The 19,114-nt window shown below is 42.9% G+C and overlaps 3 protein-coding genes across 3 annotated transcripts in view; 2 read left to right on the top strand and 1 right to left on the bottom strand.

The window, feature by feature from the left end:
* The window catches only part of Pxn (Peroxidasin), a 50,448-nt gene extending 46,536 nt beyond the window's left edge, over positions 1 to 3,912 (bottom strand). Inside the window, exon 1 of the mRNA XM_032434705.2 lies at positions 3,405 to 3,912. Coding sequence (XP_032290596.1) covers positions 3,405 to 3,583 — 179 coding nt within the window. The 5' untranslated portion in view covers positions 3,584 to 3,912. The remainder of the gene's footprint in view (positions 1 to 3,404) is intronic.
* A 2,552-nt stretch (positions 3,913 to 6,464) lies between these two features.
* On the top strand, positions 6,465 to 13,637 carry LOC6624116 (uncharacterized protein KIAA1143 homolog). The gene is made up of 4 exons (XM_002046586.4): positions 6,465 to 6,682; positions 6,764 to 6,920; positions 8,639 to 8,928; positions 13,411 to 13,637. Exons 1-3 carry the CDS (start codon positions 6,575 to 6,577, stop codon positions 8,833 to 8,835), a joined length of 462 nt encoding a protein of 153 aa, XP_002046622.1. The 5' UTR covers positions 6,465 to 6,574; the 3' UTR covers positions 8,836 to 8,928; positions 13,411 to 13,637.
* MEP-1 lies at positions 13,486 to 18,703 on the top strand. Its single transcript, XM_032434378.2, has 6 exons — positions 13,486 to 16,182; positions 16,249 to 16,521; positions 16,597 to 16,854; positions 16,917 to 17,096; positions 17,167 to 17,545; positions 17,606 to 18,703. The coding sequence occupies exons 1-6, from the start codon at positions 13,486 to 13,488 to the stop codon at positions 17,608 to 17,610; spliced, it is 3,792 nt and encodes a 1,263-aa protein (XP_032290269.1). The 3' UTR covers positions 17,611 to 18,703.
* The last annotated feature ends 411 nt before the right edge of the window (positions 18,704 to 19,114 follow it).

Raw genomic sequence — 19,114 nt, 5'->3', positions numbered from 1 at the left:
CTCTCCTTGCATTTGCTTCACTTTAGCCTCATGTTTATTCAGCTCTTCATCGCGCACAACTGAAGATTTACATGAGCAAAAAATAAATGTAAACAAATTTGTGCCATTAACAAAATTAAGGCGAACACATTCAAGAGCTGCTGATTAAAACTAGAGATTGCCCGACTACGAAATACTACTTACATGATTAACTAAACAAAAAAAGCAGAGTTTTCTCACTTAATCCCAAAAAAAAAAACCAACTAAAAGTTAATTAAAATAGTTGAGTAAAGGTGCAGCGACTGTTGGCGACTGAAAAAGTTTTTTTTATGCATTACATATGCTCTTTATACATATCTGATAAATCTGATATATTAAAGCACCTTTGCCAGTTAAATATATAGCAATTTTAGCATTAGCTGCTTCGGGTTTCCCCAATAAGACACCCTTTATGCCGCAATTTGTGTGTAATTTATAGGATATCTCAGGCTTATAGATCTGTCAGATTCAGAGAAATGTTGGCTGATATTTATGTGATACATAATATAATCGTTTTATAGTTCATCGCTTTGGATGGAAAATGCGGGTAGAAAGTTTAATAAAAGTATTCAAGATTCTCACCAAAAGACTACAAGCTGGTATATTTTATTATATTTTCTTTATTTTTATTTAATATAGTATGAATAAAGTATAGATTCTATAACAAATCTTATAACAATGAGCTTAAATGAAGCAAAGTAAGTAAAAATACACGTATTTTTTACGAAGTCATATAAGTATTATATATGTGAATGTGTGTGTGTGTATATGCATGGGCGAGTGTCTGTTAGTGTGTGCTTGCATGTATGTATGCAATTATGTATGTATGTATGCATGCATGTTTGTTTTCTAATACCAAACGCAATCCTTACTATGCGCCTGGGCTGAAAATTTTTATACAACGAATTTTTACCAAGTGCTCTCCTCCTCGATTCTCAAGAATTCAAGTAGGCCTTGCTGCCAACGGCCTGTGGAGGAGCATAAGGCGGCGTAGGAGGAGGCGGAGCGGGTAAGTTAATATGTATGTAGATGTTTGTATGTATGTAGATGTTTGTATGTATGTAGATGTTTGTATGTATGTAGATGTTTGTATGTATGTATGTAGATGTATGTATGTATGTATGTAGATGTATGTATGTATGTATGTATGTATGTATGTATGTATGTATGTATGTATGTATGTATGTATGTATGTATGTATGTATGTATATATGTATGTATGTATGTATGTATGTATGTATGTATGTATGTATGTATGTATGTATTATGTATGTATGTGTGTATTTATGTATGTATGTATGTATGTATTTATTTATGTATGTATGTATGTATGTATGTATATATGTATGTATGTATGCATGTATGTATGTATGTATGAGTGTACATGTGTATGTGTGTGTGTGTGTTTGCATGTGTGCATGTATGTAGGTATCCGGGCATGCATTCATACATGTCCGCATGTATGCATGTCAGCATACATGCAATACAAACATGCATACATACATGCAGTACAAACAGACATATATATAGATAATTGCCAACTTAATAGTGCACCCAACAAATCTATAAATAGCACTCTTTTTTTTAATGTCACAAACAAAACGTTTCACTTGAGATGCATATAGCCCGTTTGGCTCTCTAAAGTGCAGGGTATTCGAGATCGCAGCATGTGTCTGCCACAAGGGTCAGCGGGAATTGCATTTTAGTAATATATTATTTTGTTTTATGTTTCTGGCAGGCTTTATGAACATGTGTTAGGCGTTGACTTTTTATAAACAAAAGAAACGACAGCAACAAATAGCTAGCGTAGTGTCGGGGCAGGGCCAGGGGCAGGCATTGCAAATTGTGTTCATGTGGCACATTTAACTAAACAAAAAGTTGCTCTTTGCGGGAACTTTTAATACAAATGCAACAAATTAATTAAAGCTGCCACAAAATGAATGAAAAGCAAATAGCATTGAAAATTTCACAGCTCTTGTTGCAGTTGCAGTTGCTGTTAAATAATGCATGCACCACTTTATCTGAAATTAAGATTGATTGAAGTATACAAGTTTTATGTGCCACTCTTTCCCAATTCCTATAAATTTTTAGCAACGTGTTTGACAGATTGCTGAGCAATTGAAATGGGTTTTATTGAAACATGCTGAAGGGGCTTAAAATTGCCATCAAAGGCCTGGCATTGTACACCAAATAGCTTTACAATCGCAAGCTTTTAAGAAATATAGCATGCATAAATTGGAAGGCATTAAAATATTAGAACTAAATGCGCGTTGACCCATCTGTTTCAATACATAATAAAATACATTATTTTTTACTTTTCTGTATTAAAATAATTTGTAGTTAAAAAAAACAAGCTTCTCTGAACCAGCTCGCAGCGCCATCTATCGGGCTCAAGCGCCAGAAACCTCGAGCCCAGATCTTACATTTATTTTCTTACTCTGAACCGAATCTTAAGTCATGCCTCGAAAAGAAACGAATCAAAACCCTAACAAGAAATGTTCTTCTTAGCAAAAATTTATGCAAATTTGATAGCTGCCAGTGTTGGGTAAAGATCATATAAGGTGTTAAGCTTTTATATGAAATATTCAAATTGTGTCAATAATATTCAGGAAATGTATAAAAAAATGTTTAATCTAAAACTGTGATGTGGAATATGGAAGAGCACTTTCGCGAGCCGAGCCTATAGGCAGGAAGCATTTGCATTTGCAGACCTGTTTATAAAAGCTTGGCTTCTCTAAAATGCTCAGCTTGCTTTTTTTTTTATCACGCGTTTCTTTCCGAAACTTCTGCTAAAATCATTCGAAAATTGAATTCTCGACGAATAAATAGAGAGAAATTCAGCTTCGACTGTTTTTGCCGTTGCCTTCCGGTGGCTGCCACAAGCAGGTGGATGGGGGGGAGGCAGGTCGGTCTGACGCATAAATATGCATATGCTCCACAAACATTTGCCAAGTTGCACCACCCCAACCCCTCTCCCTACCACCCCCACATAGAAGTTCAGCCGAAATTCATGCGAAAGCTGCTGACATTTGGAAATAAATGCAGCGTCAGTGAAATATTTCGCATGCATACAAATCGCGACGCGGCGCGTTGCGTTGTGATAAATATACAAATTCCCGCGTTGCTGCCACAGTTAGACAACGTTTAATTGAGTCAACAGGCGGAGCAGGAGGCGGAACGGGAGGAGCTGTGTGTGTGTGTGTGTGTGGAGGAGGAGGAGTCATCAAATTAACGCTGGCAACGGGCACAGCTCGCAAGGCGAACGCGAGCACATTAAAAACTAATTTATGGATTTGCGAAAAGCCAAACTTGCGATGATTTATGCAAGCAACCAACCAAACCCCAAATCCCAGACCCTTAGACCCAACCCGAAACCCTCTACTTACAGCACTTGTGTGTCCTGCGGCAGCTGTGGCAGCACTTTGAGTCGGGCGCGAATGCAGCGCACGGTGCGCGCGAGGCACGTGCAGCCGGCGGGACAGTGCACCCACTGGCCGGCTGTCAGCTGTAGAAGGCTGGCCAGGCACAGGCAGAGCACAGTCAGCGGCCAGAGCGAGTGCATCATGCTGATCAACCGAGCTGCTTGGAGCGTAACTCAAAACTGTCGTCGGGCAGGCAATTAAAATTGCCGCAGCGATAAAAACGGGCCAGGCGGAAGCTGAGGCAGCGTCTAGTTGCACGATACAGAATCCACTTAATTCTGGTCACTTATCTGGACGCGGACTTGCTCCAGTCGCACGCTCAGTTTCGTACGATAAGTCTGTGCTCGTATCGCAAATAGTTACACTATATTTATCAATTTTTTCGGAAACTTGATTTGAATTTTTTTGAATATTTCCGTTAAAAAGTAGAACGTTAAAACGCGCGCCTTGCAACTGCACGCGCCAAATGCCGACGAGCATCTGAAACGGACAAATGAACCGATTCCGTTTTGCCAGAACCGAAACCGTTACCGAACCGAACAGTTGGCAGCGGCAGCGGCAGCGGCAGAGGCAGCAACAGCAACAGCAGCCATGGCCGAGCAGCTGCAGCCGAACCCGATTTCTGGCAGCAGCTGCTGCCGTTGCCGTCGCCGTCGCCGTGGCCGCCGGATGCAGTTTGTGATAACATTTTCCTGAGGCGCATAGCTCAAGAGTCTTTTGATTTGCTCATGTGATTCCAGGGTGTGCGTGTGTGTTGTTTATGCGCTCCAAATAAGCTGATATGTAACTAAACACGTTTAACGGAGCTTTAGTCAAGGCCAACAGAAGCACTCGGATTGGAATCCTACGCGCAAAGCGATTAGAAACATGGCAGCGCGATGGCCACTCGATTTTTTCCAAATGTGCACACTAGAGTGTGCTAACCGGTAGTGCCAGACTGGAAGCTACCCTGTAGCCAGCTAGCATCAATTCATTCCATGCATACATACACAAGAATTCACATACACACAAGCTGGCAGCTTGGTCGTGCTTTTTCCCTGTAGAAACTGCAGTCTTGAATAACCTAGCTGTTTTAAGTCCGATTCCCAAGAGATTTTCAGCTTCTACATATATTTATCTAATTCCAAAGAAAAAACACTATCAATTTTGAGGGGAACGCTGGAAGTTATCCAAAAAATGGAATATTCTTAAGCTGTGTAAGCTATACAATCACCAGCATAGCAAGTTTGGTGTATCTAGCTCTTATAATTCTCGAGTTATGCTTCAAAAACAACAAAAGTAATCAAATGTGGAAGACAAAATACGAGAATATAAACTTCAAATTCCATGTAACCAGCTTTTATAGGTTCAGAGATCGTCGCGTTTCAGCGACATATGTCTATACTTTATGGGGTTGTATAGGTATACAAATACATACATAGAAAGAAGATGCTCTTCTTAACCCTTTTTTCAATGCGCTTAGGGTATAGCAACAACATCAAACATGCAACCAATAAAGTACAAAATGTTTGCTGCTGCTGGACTAGAAGCTACCCTGTAACACAACATGAGCATAGCCAGAGTGTAAAAGTATTTATTGACGGTAAGAAATTTCACTTGCTTTAAAAAAAAGTCTAGCACAAATTGTGCATTAAATGTAAGATAACTAGCTAGCTATTATATCCCAAACAGCTTTTAAAAGGGTATACAAAAAGAAGCATACGCCACGTTGAACTTCAGAGTTGCTGCCAGTGCAGCCCATAAAATGTTTTGCGCTGCTCATTTTTAATGCAACGCTGAGAGTAGCACAAAAGTTGAAAAAGGGAGATAGAGCGAGAGAGTGAAAGAGAGAGAGGGAGAAGGAGTGTGCAGTTTGTGCACATTTGTGTGCACTCCATTTGGGCCTGTCGAACTTGTCGCTTTGGTGATAAGACGCGGAATCAAATTTAAAAGCTATCAATTTGATATTAGTTGAGGGAACAGCGCGTTGTGGGAACGCTTGCGAGATTTAAGCGCGTGCCAGGATGCAGCTGCAAATCCTTTCCAGTTGTTGTTCTTATGCATATTTGTTGTGCTTCTTGTTGCTGTTGTTGTTGTTGGCAACATATGAGCCCCCCAGCTTATAATGCCCGAGTTTCAATTTTTTTACTGCTGCTTGCCGTTAAAGTTTTGAAATCAATTTACAGATGATTTATTATGTTGCGAGGCTATGTGGAGAAAGGGGGAGTCCTGCTGCCATTGCTGCATGCGACAACAGCGGACGTTGATGAATGCCGCCGTGTATTGTTGGGCTGTCAGTTTTGATCAAAATTCGTTTCGGGGCATCGAATTGCAGGTGAAGTGGAAAATTTGCAAGTTATGCGACAGCTCCCCCCTCCTTTTTTTAGCTCTGCTGTTGGCGGCACAGGCAGCAGATAGCGCGTCGGTGATTTGGCAGCGGAATTCAGTAAATTGACTGCACGGCAATGCGCGAGCTGCTGTGGGAATTGCTGCAGCTGACTGACTGCAGATAGACAGCAATTGTGGAGCAAAAAGTGCCTTGTGCAAAATTCGCATCAAATACCATCAAATTCGGCTATAAATTTTAAATTACAAGAATACCGCAATACATATAGAAGCAATTCAGACCTAACATTTCGTGCAATGCCTGTATAATTTACTCGATTCGGCTGCAATTTCAAAAACCCAACGACACAAAGAAATCATAGCATTCAAAAAGTAACTGCTAGTTCATAAACTGGCTCGTTCACAATAGCAGCACTTCAAATTTGCTTGGCGCCACCAATAAATCAAATATGGCGCTCATGCGCAGTGCACAAACATTGTCTTAGGAACAGCTGATTGTCAATGCTGTTATCGATAGTACACAAAACGATAAGTAATATATTGAAGCATGAATATGAGTAAAGTTTTAAACAGAAATCAGGCAAATATAAAGAAAATTAATGCAATATACCTGAACTGAAATAATAAGTGCACGAAATTAATTCTATGCCTTGTTTTGGAACAATTTTATGCTGATCAAAGCGCGTTTTGCAACACTGCAGCAACAGCGGTCGACACTGACAATTGAACGGCGGCAATCAAAATAGAAAGAAAACCCAACTGGAAAGCATTAAAGAAACAGGATTTTCAATACGTATGTGTTCTTTGCTATGTCCAAGCGCAACAATATAACCTACGTGAAGCCACAGGAACCCAGTTTTTTGGCCAAACTCAAGGCGGAAATCGGCTACAAGGAGGGCCCCACCGTCGATACAAAGGTAAGCTATTGCCGCTGCCGTTGACGCTGGGCCAAAACAAAGTGCCTCGCTCATGCTCAGCTTTGTTGCAAATAAAAACAGCGCCAGAAAGTCGAGGAACGCGACCAGGACCAGGACGACTACGATTCCAGTGAGGAGCGGCCCGAGCGTGAGGACGAAAAGCCACAGATTGTGGTCCTAACGAGTGGGGATCTTACGGCTGACGAGGTGGCCCTCGAGCAGCAGCGCATAGCGAAAGGTATGCACACACATACACACACACACGTACACGTGCTGTATATTTGTATGCGTATATATTTTGTGAGTGTGCAGTTGTATGTGTGTATGCGTGTCGGTGTGTGCGTAGGTAGGATGTAGTTATCGTCTGTGGCAGTTTGGCTTTCAGTTCAGTTGAGTCAGAATCGAGCGTCGGTCGCGCGGTCGCTTCCACGCTTCTTTCACGCTGCCACTTTCTGCCCTATACTACACTGTGTATGTACATACATATAAATACATACATATATATATATGTATATATTTGTTCGTGTGTGTGTTGTCTGTCTGTCTGTGTTTGTTTCTTTGCGCGCGTGTGTTTGTGTGTTTTTGCAATCGAAATTTTGAAAATTTATATGAAACATAAACAAAATGCAAACGAAATACGCAAAAGTGCAGCTAGCCGTACGACAAATAATGCCGCGCTCTACATTTTAAAAATTTGCGGGCATTTCGAAGTGTTTGAAATTTATTTTTCAACTCGCTTTTCGATTTCTGTTTGTGTTGTGTGCAAAAATGATTGTTGCATTTTCCAACAATGCACCTCGTCTTTTGTTTTTGCTCAATGAAAAATTCGTTTTCATGCCCAACTTCAATTCTAACCTCGAAAATGTGTCTTATTCGTGGGAAGGGGGAAGGGGAAGTTTTAAGTTCTGTGTGCCACGCCCGCAACGCAACGCACCGCCCACTGGCGTCTCTATGGCAGCAGTTCCAAGTTCCGTTCCAAACGCCCTTTCCTTTGGCTTCGATTATTGCAATTAGTGTGGCACTGCCAGCGGAGCACCCTCATGCACACTAATACACAGGCCAGCGCACACACACACACACACATACATGTGCATATACAGCTGGCGTAAAGCATACACACTGACATTTTCATTGGGGCTCCGCTAAAGCGGAGCATATGATGAAAATCATAGCCAAAGCGGAGCACACGATAAAGCAGCCGGCCAGAGAAGTTAACAAATAACGGCGACCCACAGCCGCCGTCGCCGTCGCTGCCATCGCAAAGCCAGCAACAGCTGCCGCTCTGCTGCTGTTGCCGTCGCCATCGTCGTCATCAACCCGCCGCCACCGACACCGCTGCTGCTGCTGCTGCTGCTGCCGCTGCTGTCAGAAGGCCCGCGCAGAAAATCGGGTGAAAACGTGCGAAAGAATGAACGAAGCAGCAAAACGGGAGAGACAATGATGAACGAAACAGGCGAACAAAAAGAGCACGGCAAGTGGCTTGACGACGATATACATATGTATGTGTGAATGTATGTGTATGGTCGAAAAGGGGGCAGCGTGGTGTGCGGCGGCGGCGGCAGCGGCAGCGGTAGCCACTGTCTTCTGTCTGTCCGGTGGAGCACTGCAAAGCGTTAAGCCGAGGGGATGAGGAGCTGTGGGAGGCGGTGGTGCGGAGGTCGGGACGATGCGTTGCAAAACTAGGAAAACGCTTGCAACGGGCGAGAAATAACTAAAATCTTTTCTATCTCATTTGTGGGCGGGCGCTGGCGGAATGGGGCGTGTGTGTTCTTACTGTTGCTGCTGTTGTTGTTGCATGTGGGGGCGGTTACAGCAAGGAGTTGGGCACTTGCAGCTGCCCGTGTGGCACAGTTATGCGTGTTGAGCTCCAAATGAGTTTTATGCTATTTTATGGGCTTTTATTATTTTGTTTTTTTTTTTTTGTTTTTGGCTAATGACCAACTATTCGCATTGCAGAAGAAGCTGAAAGGCCCGCGGATTTAAACCAACCCATTGTATTTAAGCAGCGTGTCAAGCAGCCCAAAATCCAGCCGGAGAATACTGAGAAAACTGAGAAATCCCCGAAAGCAAAGGATAAGCGCAAAAAGTCCAAGCCGAACAGCAAGCTGTCATTCAACGAGGACGAGGAGGACGCCGAAGCAGTCGAGGATTGAAGCTCATAAAATATCTGTTATCCGTCAATTCGATTTGCCGTATCTTTTCAACCGGGCAGCCTCTTTGTATGGTTGTCCCCAGTGAATGGTTAGGTGAGCGCTTAAATCTTGCACACACACACATACACTCGTACATAAGTACATACACATACATTCATACATATATAGAAAAACTAAACTGCGCACTTAAAATTTGCCTATAAAATACGTTGCACACACATACATATATATATGTAAGTATGATGTGCGTGTACTTCATATGTGTGTGTGTACATGTGTACATGTGTATGTAAATGTTTATGCATATGTAATGTATTGATTAACGTGGTTAAGTTGTTTTCTATAAACTCATTATTGGGAATTTTAACTCTTTTGATATAATTTCAACTTTTTTTTTTTATTAAATAATTATTGGAATTTGCTAATTGAACTAGTTAAAATTCTAATTTTGAAATTAGAATGAAAACTAATTGAACTTGAAAATGTTACTAGAAACGATCGAAAAATCCAATTAGCATAATTTTTGAACAGATTTTATAAGCAACAATTTGCAATGAGTCCAATCTTTGTTTATTGTATTTATGTTTCAAAACATCTTTTAACTCTAAGCTCGGTTCCAGTTTTCAAAAAGAGATCTTAAGCTTAGATTTGACTTTTCCAACACTGAATTAACTCCATTATATAGAATCTTAATCTAAACTTCAAATCTAGACGCAAGCACCTTTGATTCGTCATCATTCGCTAAAAAGTTGCAAAACGCATAGATTCATCATATTTTTCTACGAAATATGATACGGCCAGCAAATATAGAAGTAAATATATCTACACACATATATGCACTCAAGTATCTTCATAATACATACATATATGATATATATATTCATTCATTCATATATTCATCAAACACACTTATGTATATAAATTTGTATTTCAACACAAATCGCATCCTTGAAGATAGTTTCGAATTGTTTCAATACTTGAATATCTTTTACAAAATGTCATAATTGTGAAAACTTTTGATAAAATTGTAATAGTTCAGCTACTTGATTTCCCCAGGCGATTCGATTAGTCTTTGTTCGATTATACAAATTGTAATTGGGATAATTCGCTCAACTTTTTTGCCAAGAGAAATTACAACATGATGTATATGTATATATAGGTATTTAAATGTCATGTTCTTACAATTGTACAGCATAAGGTTATTGTGATAAAGGTCATAAAACAGAGGGCCTCTTATCTTACTAACATTATTACTTTGACCTTCAGCTGGGACATTTAGATACCGCTCAGATTTGAACCTGCGTGCTCGTAATTCAAATTTCTTTCTTTCTACTCTTCACTGGCTTAAAAAGAAATATCGTAAAAATTCTATCTTCAAGCTGGTCCCTCTAGGTTCAAGTCCTTTGGATAAATGCAAGTGTTAAATGCAATATATAGAAATGATTTGATGTACAAATGTATTTGCAATGGTTGCTTTTCAATAGTAAATGTCCTTTACAAAATCTGTCGACAATTAGCTAAAATATCTGCAAGGTTCTTTTCTCAGAAATTGTATCTAAAATTCGCTTGACAACCGGCGACACACACACACACACACAGAGAGAGAGAGAGAGAGAGAGAGAGAGAGAAGAGAAAAGGTCACGTGTATGTATAACATAAAGTTTTGTTATCGTTTCATAATATATACATACATACATATGTACGTATATATGTATGTATCATTATACCGATAGTTGGTGGTTCTTAATGAATCCCGTGGCGGCGGTAGGCGAATGCCAACTTCTACCAGTTGCCGATCAACGGGGGTGAGAAGCGGGTTACTTTCAAAATTGTACTTGCATATAGACCAAATCAGACCCACACACATTGATATATACACATGCATACATACATAGGCACGCACACATGCATGCAAACATCGCATTCAGCTTACATACATACGTACATATGCATAGACATACTTATATAAGTATACATACATATGTATGTATGTGTGTATGGATGTGTACGTATTATATTGGCCCATAGCATGCGAGAGCGATAGAGAGAGTGGGTGAGAGCGAGAGAGCAGTAACGTAATCTGAAATAAGTTGGGAAAGAAGAAGAAGCATCAGCAGCGCCAGCAGAAGTATCGTGATGAGTATACAGTTTTAAAACTTACAGACGGGGCAATCGCCGCTTTGCCTATGCTTACACTTGATATATGTATACATGTGTGTCTGTGTGTGTGTGTGTGTCAGTTTGGAGAATCGCTCAATGTTGGCCTGGTTTAGAGTTGTAACTAATCATTGCCAGTAGTAAGCAGCATTATCAAAAGATTGCTATTCGATTGCGCGCGCTATTTTCAAATTTTTGCGCGTCGCAGATACCCATGCAAAAAAACAAAAATCCATCAAACACGCCGGCAACTGCGTCGACATATACGTAAAACGACAACACAGGCAGCAATGCCGTTTCATTTTTGTTTTGTTCATTTCGTTCGTACGCGCGGTACAATTGTCAAATTTGTTTTTCCATCCATTCACATGGGCGCGCTCCAATACTACGGCAGTAACGAACACACACGCACCCATACACTTATCGCAGTGACAACGATTCGCTTGCGCTTCACATTGCCATTCGCTATTTTTGAGCGTAACACCTCTGACCAGTTCTCTCTGGTCGCTCTCTTGAAGCGCCACATGCACGTTGCCAAAATTGGCGCCTAGTCGATAAAATTGACTTGTAGATCTTTGCGAGTTGCCAGTGATATGAAAGGTATACACTTTAGTTGTAGTTTAATATCATTGATTTACAGCTGCATCAGTTGCAATATGCAATAAATACTAATTGCCATTTAATCGATTGTTCGATAAATTTGGCGCGCGCCGTATTTCGGGTACACATGCAACCCTGCTTGCCGGGCTGCCGCCCATGCAACTCTGTGTTTGTAGCGACGTTTTTCGCTTTTTTCCGCTTCCATTTCCAGTTTGCCTTGTTGTTGCCCCCGTCTATCGTCCGTTTGTCGCGCTTTAGCATAGCGTTCTTTTTTTTTCGCTTTCTGTATGTGTGTGTGCTCCACAATCAAGAAAAAAATTGTTGTGCGTTCGGCAAAAAAGATCCTTAATTTTTTTTGTATTTGTTTATCATACTGATTATCGTTTTTTAATTGCCACAATAACAACAACCTGCCACTGCCATTAAAGTGTGACGTAAAATGTAAATTGTAAGTTTGTGTGATTCTCTATATGTTTGAATTGTTGTTTGTTATTGTGTTGTTAAAGCGCGGCTGTTGTGCAAAAATTAAGGAATTTGGAATTGCCTATTTGCAACTTGCCTAAAAATTATTGTTCACACCATAAAGACACTAATACGCTCACGCATACACCAACACGGCGACACACACATGCACACACACACACACTCACACGTACACAAGCGCAAAACACGCTCCTGTACCCACCCGTACTCCACTCCACGCCGCCGCCGCCAGCTACAGCCACAGCAGCAGCGAGCCACAGCCAACCAACAACCAACACCGCAGAGCCAAAGCCAACGTCGTCGTCATCGTCGTCGTCGTCTCACCGGCCGTCTGTCCGTTCGTTTGTCTGTTTGTCCGTCCCAGCGTCTGCGTGTCCGTTTGTATCTACATACATACATATATAATTATATATGTATGTGCTTGCATGTGTGTGTGTGTGTGTGTGTGTGTGTGTATGTATATATATAGATTGTACATGCATGTTGTGTGTGTGTGTGTGTGCTCGTTTTGTTGGTGCGCTTTGTATGTATGTAGGTGTGTGTTGTCTGTTTGTATGTCAATCGTGCAGTTGCTGTGTGCTCGGTAACTGCTCGTATGTATGTATGTAACAATATATATGTACAAATATATATTTATATATATAAATATATGTATATACATATATGCAAGTATATATGTTTGTTTATGCAACAGTATATATTTACATACTACATGGCTATGTACATATATAAATACATTGTAACATGCCTTGCAGAATTACGTTTTTATGTTATTACATACATACATATGTACATAATAACATACATACTTAGATGGTATACATAACTGCCTGCAATAAAACACTCGTACAATTATGTACATATGTATATCTGTCGATATTCATAAATATATATATATTTATTTACGTACATACATTTTAAATTGTATTTTAGTTTTAATCCAATATGGCAGCCATTTTGTCTCAATTAACTCTTTTTTGGTTTTTGCTGCCCCCTTTATTAGAGGGGGGAGGGGTGTTGGCAGGTGGAGCCTAGAGGGAGGGCGGGTTTAATTCACCTAGATTTCAATTTTCTTTGCTTTATAGTTTTTTTTTTTTGTATTTTTGGCAATTGTTGTTTTTTGTGCTCTATTTGATTAATTTTCTGCAAGTTTGCGCATTTTTTCCAATTCTTCTTTGGCCTGCTCTTTCGTTGATATTTACGCTTTGTTTTCCTTTCCTATGTGCCCAATATTTTCCAGTTAATGTTGGGTAAAGCTGTAAAGCTTAAGAGACATCGATTTACAAGGAGTGAGAAAATTAATCAAAATTTGCTTATCGATCTCCTATTTGGCAGGCATCCTCGAGAACAGCAGCGACATTTATCGACCAAGAGGCACATTCCAAAAATAACAGAAAAAAGCAACAACAAATGACTGAAGTCGACGTCGTCTTGCCGGAGGGCGTTGCCGAGCCCACAACCAAACTACTTGCCAAAGCAGCAGCAGCAGCGACGACGGCAGCAAACGAAGACGACGACGACAACAGCAGCAGCAGCGCAGCAGAGCCGCAAAATGAACAGAAGACCAACTCCAGCACAGATTTGGAGCAGAAGGAGGAGCAGCACCAGAAGCTAAAGCCCGTCAATGATAAGGAAGTGGACGCAGTGATAGCCTCCGGCAAGCTGCTCTTGGATGGCAATAGTAACAGCAACAGCACCAGCAACGATGATAGCAAACTTGATGGCGATGCTGCATCTAAGCCGGCGGTTGAGTCCATGGACGTGGATGACACCGAGGAGGGCGATTCACAGATAACCAGCTCCAGTTCCACAGAGAACGGCAATAGCAAAGAGCCAAAGCTGGATGGTGAGATCGATGAGGACGAAGATGCGGAGGAGGAGGACGAGGAAGAGGTGACCACCAATGGTGATCATGAGGAAGCTGAGGATGAAAAGATTGGCAGCACAGCTGAAAACAGTTGCGATGCCGAAGATCCGCTTGGCGCAGCCACAGAGCCCGCCGCGGAACAAGAGGAGGAAGAATTGGTGGACGAGAAGAAAAGCATTGAAGATGCGGACGATCTGGAAGAGGAGGAGGAGGCGGAGGCCGAAGAGGAGGGTAGCCAGCAAAGCGGCACAGCCAAAACAGTAACCGACTCGGAAGCAGAAGCTATGCACACCGAGGAGGATGAAGTGGACGAACAGAAAGAGATCCCACTAAATGGCTTCACGCAAAGCCCAAAGGGTAAAGAAGCTGCTGCTGCTGCTGCTGCTGCCAAGCCCAATGGACAGGCAACCGCAGCTGAAACTCGGAAAAGCAATGACAACAACGACGATGATGACGCCGGCGGCGTGGTAAATCTGGACGAGGATAGTGATGAGGAAATGGCCGATTTGTCTGAGCGAAAGGCGCCTCCGGCCGCTGCGGCCAAGCCACGAACAACGCCCAGCAAGGCAAAAGCCGCGCCAGCAGCTGCGGTTGCCTCAAGCGGTGCTGAATCCTCAGACGATGCGGTGCTCATTGCCTCCGATTCGGAGTCGGAAACGGGACAAACGGCAGCGCTGCCGCCGCCAAGCAAGAAATTGACGCCCGCCGTGAAGGCAACGCCAGCACCGCCACCACCGCCAGCAGTTGCCGAGCAGGATGACGACGATGACGATGATGACTGTGTGGTCATTGAGGATGATACGCCGCCAAGTATTTCGCCTAGCGATCAGGCACTCAACAAGCGCAAAAGCGAACTGGACGACATGCAGCCGAACAGCAAGCGACAGCGCAGCTCCACGCCCTCCACTCTGGGCGCAGGTGTCGGAATCGGTCTGGGCCAGTTGACCATCAAGGATGCGCGCACCCTAATGCCGCACGAAGCGGGGCCAACGGGACCAGGCGGCTCGGCTGTTTATCCGGTGACCATTACCAATGCCGTTACCGGCGTGGCAACAAATCTGGGCAATACGCCGCCCAAGCTGGTGCCCATGGCGGGCGTGGCAGGTGTGGGTGGCACAGTGCAGCTGACACCATCGACGCTCTCGCTGACTGCCGCCGGACTGCCCAGCATGACGAACAACGCGAATCTGTTGCCAGGTCTAACGGACGACATGTTTGTGCTGGAGGCGCCCTCGTTTATTGTGCCCTACATATATGAGAAGCCGCCCAATGACAACATACGCGAGGTCATCAAGGCCATTGAGACAAAGTATGCGCTTTCGCCCGAGGATTTGGCTGTGGCCGATAAAGTGGACGAGTTCGACATGATGACCGAGCAGAACAAGGAGGACAAAAGCAGCGCAGACGGCCCGAATGCGGGCAAAAAGAAAAAGAAGCAGGGCGACGATGAATCCTGGTCCGAGCAATCCGATGAGGACGACGACGAGGACGATGATGATGACTCCGAGACGGGTGTGCGCACCAAGGTGCTAATCAAAGAGGCCAACGATGATCTGACCGCACTCAAGAGTGCCATTAAACCCGCCGCTGCTTTGGCCGCTTCCGGCGGTGTCGCCTCCAACACCGCCGCCAAGCCCGGCCAGGAGAACTACTTTGAGAGTCCGTTGGGTAAATTCTTTATGGACATTGGTGTTGGGCTTGTGCAGGAGTATGTCCAGGCCGATCTGTTGCGCCTGCAGAAGCGCAAGATGCGCAAATCCCTGTCGCGAGATCCCAAGGACTTTGAGATGGCCATCAACGCGTTGAGCGGTAATCTGCAGGCGTCGAAGACGAAAAATGCCCCCTTCAAGTTCACGATGAAACGCTGCGAATTCTGCAATTTCAAATCCGAGTCCGCGCTGTCCATGGCCAATCACTATGAGACGCCGCACATGAACGGAGTCCTGTACAAGTGCAACTTTTGCACATTCGAGATACGCAACGCCACAGAAATCGTTTACCACATGGAGGCGGTGCACAATATCAAGGCGCGCCTGATCAAGCCGCTGCCGTATCATCAGTGTCCCAACTGTGGCTTTGAGGATAACGGCAAGGCGAAATTGGCTCGCCATCAGCCTGTTTGCGCCAAGAAGTTCCGGCCGGAGCTGAATCTGGCGCCGCCCAACGATTGGGAAGCGCCTGCCAAAATACCGCGCATCAAGCCGCGGCACGGACTCGTCGGCACAGCCACCGCCTATCAGGTAAGCTGCATATAATAAATTCCGTAAAATGACAGCCATTTAACATATCATTGATCTCTTTTGCAGGCCATGGCAGCGCAGGCGGCGGCGCAGAAGGCAGCGCTGGCGACCATACAACAGCAACAGGCCGCGGCACAGGCACGCAACCTGCAGGCGGCAGCGCTTGCGGCACAAAATGCGGCGAAGATGCGACAGCGAGCACCGCAGATGCCCAAGGCAATGCCCAATGCCAACAGCATGGTGAGGAATCCTGCGCCCGTACGCGGTGCCATCAGCGCCGGCAATGCGGCTCTCTCGCTGCCGAACAGCTATCAACTGGCCGCCGGACAGCTTGTGCCGGTTAGTTTGTGAAATCATAGTTTAAGTATCATCATTTCCCATATCTAACGAAACGCATGTTTTCCTAAATTGCAGCAAGCATCCAAGAAGCCAATTGCGGGCCAGCCGAGCATCTCAATAACGCCACTACCTCGACAAAGTGCCGCTGGCAACAATGCGTCCGCTGCATCGTCCAGCAAAGTGCAAACGACGGCGGCGGCTGGCATGAAGCCCGGCCAGAGCCCCAGCGGCGGCAACAACAAGGCGCAGTTTGTCATCTGCGAGATATGCGATGGCTATATCAAGGATCTAGAGCAGCTGCGCAATCACATGCAGTGGATGCACAAAGTGAAGGTACATTTGGAGAGCTCGCAAAAATGCCAAAAAATGTTCTTACCTTTTGTTTATTTTTGCAGATCCATCCCAAGATGATCTACAATCGTCCACCATTGAATTGCCAGAAGTGCCAGTTCCGCTTCTTCACGGATCAGGGCCTGGAAAGGCATTTGCTGGGCTCACACGGCCTGGTCACCAGCTCTATGCAGGAGGCGGCCAACAAAGGCAAAGATGCCGGTCGTTGTCCTGTCTGTGGCAGGGTAGGTTTTGTAAATGATATTAAATTGTTAAACTCTTGTTATTAAACTCAAAATTATAATTGATTTGTAGATGTACCAATGGAAGCTACTGAATCACGTATCGCGCGATCATCATATGACCCTGAAGCCCGCACACTTATCCTACAAGTGCACCGTCTGCACGGCCACCTTTGGCATGTACAAACAGTTCGAGACGCATGTGTATACTGCGCACAGCACTGTGGCCAGAAAGGCAATGGATAGCAAGAAAAATAGCGCACAGTCCAGTAGTGGTGGCAGTGGTGGAGCGGGCGGTGGTGGTGGCGGCGGTGGTGCAGGCATGACGCGTAATTCATTGGGCGCCGCCAATGAATCCCTGCTGAAGCCGCTCAAGATCAACGATGAGATCACGATCATACCGCAGCCCGCATCGAAGCCACGCATCACAAATATGGAGAGTCATGTCATAGGCAAGTCGAAGACGAAGCGAACCACCAAAAATATCAGCTAAATAAATACACTATTTGCAGATTAAACGGCGCATTGGATGAACCAAAAAAAAACAAAACAAAAAGAAATGAATTAACAGAAAAAAAAAAGAAAAAAACAAACCTAATCTCGCATAGATTTTGCTGCAGCATTTTGGCCGCTGGCGCGTTAAGATTAGTTTTTATTTGATTTTAAGGCTGCGCCGAGGCGATCGTCTAAAAAATATATCTATGATTTGTTAGTAAGCCAGAACTGTATAAAGCGAGCGGAAAGGGAATTTTAGTAAAACCACAAAGCAACCTAAACCTAAATCTAAATATACGTCGATCATTAAGAGAAAAAGTTACCGCTTAACAGACACAGACACAGATACAGATACACACCCACACACTTATGATTAATCAGATACAAACACACACACACACATTAACGGATATAGATACAGATTTCAGATTCTAGTTACGGTTTAGTTGATATATATATACATATGTACGTTGGAGTGTGCACATAAGTTGAAATTGTAGCTACTACTAATGAACACAATTACCATACCATGCATAATTTACACACACATACACACACATATAAGCACACACCCACACACACATATATATATATATATATATATATATTTTAAAAGAAGCCGCTAGAGCGCATCGTCTACATGACTATGTAAATTAGTTAAAAACTAAATATTATTTATATTATATACGAATACAAGTATCTAAATGTGCGTTGCAGTATGTACATATTATTACACACACACACACACCAACAAGACGCCATGGCAAATCGAATTTGATATCGATATATGTGGCTATCGCCTATCGACGAGTCGTGCGATTCTTACGTAAAGTTGGCAAGCGCCATGTTTATGGCAAGGTTTTGCGGGTGCGGGAGGGGGACAATCGATATTTGCAATTCGGGGTGGGTTCTCTTATATGATCTGAGACGTTCAACAATTTTAATTTGCGTGTACAAGTTTAAACTTATATTTATATATATATAAATAACATTATATCTATTAATATAAAATATATCATCTACTAGTGCGTAAGAACCCATGTACTACAGTTAAAAAAAAAAAAAAACAACTAAAATAACACAAACAAACAAACAAACAAACCAACAAATGAAAATGAGAAAAATTAAAAACTAGTTAATATAAAATCGTACAAGATCTTTATTATATAAAATCAATAGATCTCGAAACTTGGCTACCTATTTTAAAGTATATTTATCTGAACCACTTAAGGAGTGTATATAGCTAACTTTTTTGTTGAGTATTTATCATGGTTTGTTTGATTAATATAGAAAAATATCTGTACATTGACCTATTCAGCAAAAGTTTACCAAAACCTTTCTTATATCATACAAAATGTCGACTTCAATGTTTGTATCGCATCAAATTTGTACGTTAAACAAGAGTTCTCTCCAGCCGGGAGTGCACGACTTGGGGATAACCTGAAGATTCTTCCAACACCAAAGACAGCTCACGTTATGAACGATACGAGATGTGTATAGTTATATAGAAGCTACATATCAAATTT

This window comes from Drosophila virilis, chromosome 3 (assembly GCF_030788295.1).
Source record: "Drosophila virilis strain 15010-1051.87 chromosome 3, Dvir_AGI_RSII-ME, whole genome shotgun sequence".
NCBI lineage: Eukaryota > Metazoa > Arthropoda > Insecta > Diptera > Drosophilidae > Drosophila > Drosophila virilis.
This window is presented reverse-complemented; position numbering and strand designations above follow the sequence as displayed.

Coding starts and splice junctions, on each gene's coding strand:
- LOC6624116 (XM_002046586.4), top strand. CDS start 6,575: ATGTCCAAGCGCAACAATATAACCTACGTGAAGCCACAGGAACCCAGT. Junction 6,683..6,763: donor GCCCCACCGTCGATACAAAG/GTAAGCTATTGC, acceptor AAATAAAAACAG/CGCCAGAAAGTCGAGGAACG. Junction 6,921..8,638: donor GCAGCAGCGCATAGCGAAAG/GTATGCACACAC, acceptor TTCGCATTGCAG/AAGAAGCTGAAAGGCCCGCG.
- MEP-1 (XM_032434378.2), top strand. CDS start 13,486: ATGACTGAAGTCGACGTCGTCTTGCCGGAGGGCGTTGCCGAGCCCACA. Junction 16,183..16,248: donor GCACAGCCACCGCCTATCAG/GTAAGCTGCATA, acceptor TCTCTTTTGCAG/GCCATGGCAGCGCAGGCGGC. Junction 16,855..16,916: donor AGTGGATGCACAAAGTGAAG/GTACATTTGGAG, acceptor TTATTTTTGCAG/ATCCATCCCAAGATGATCTA.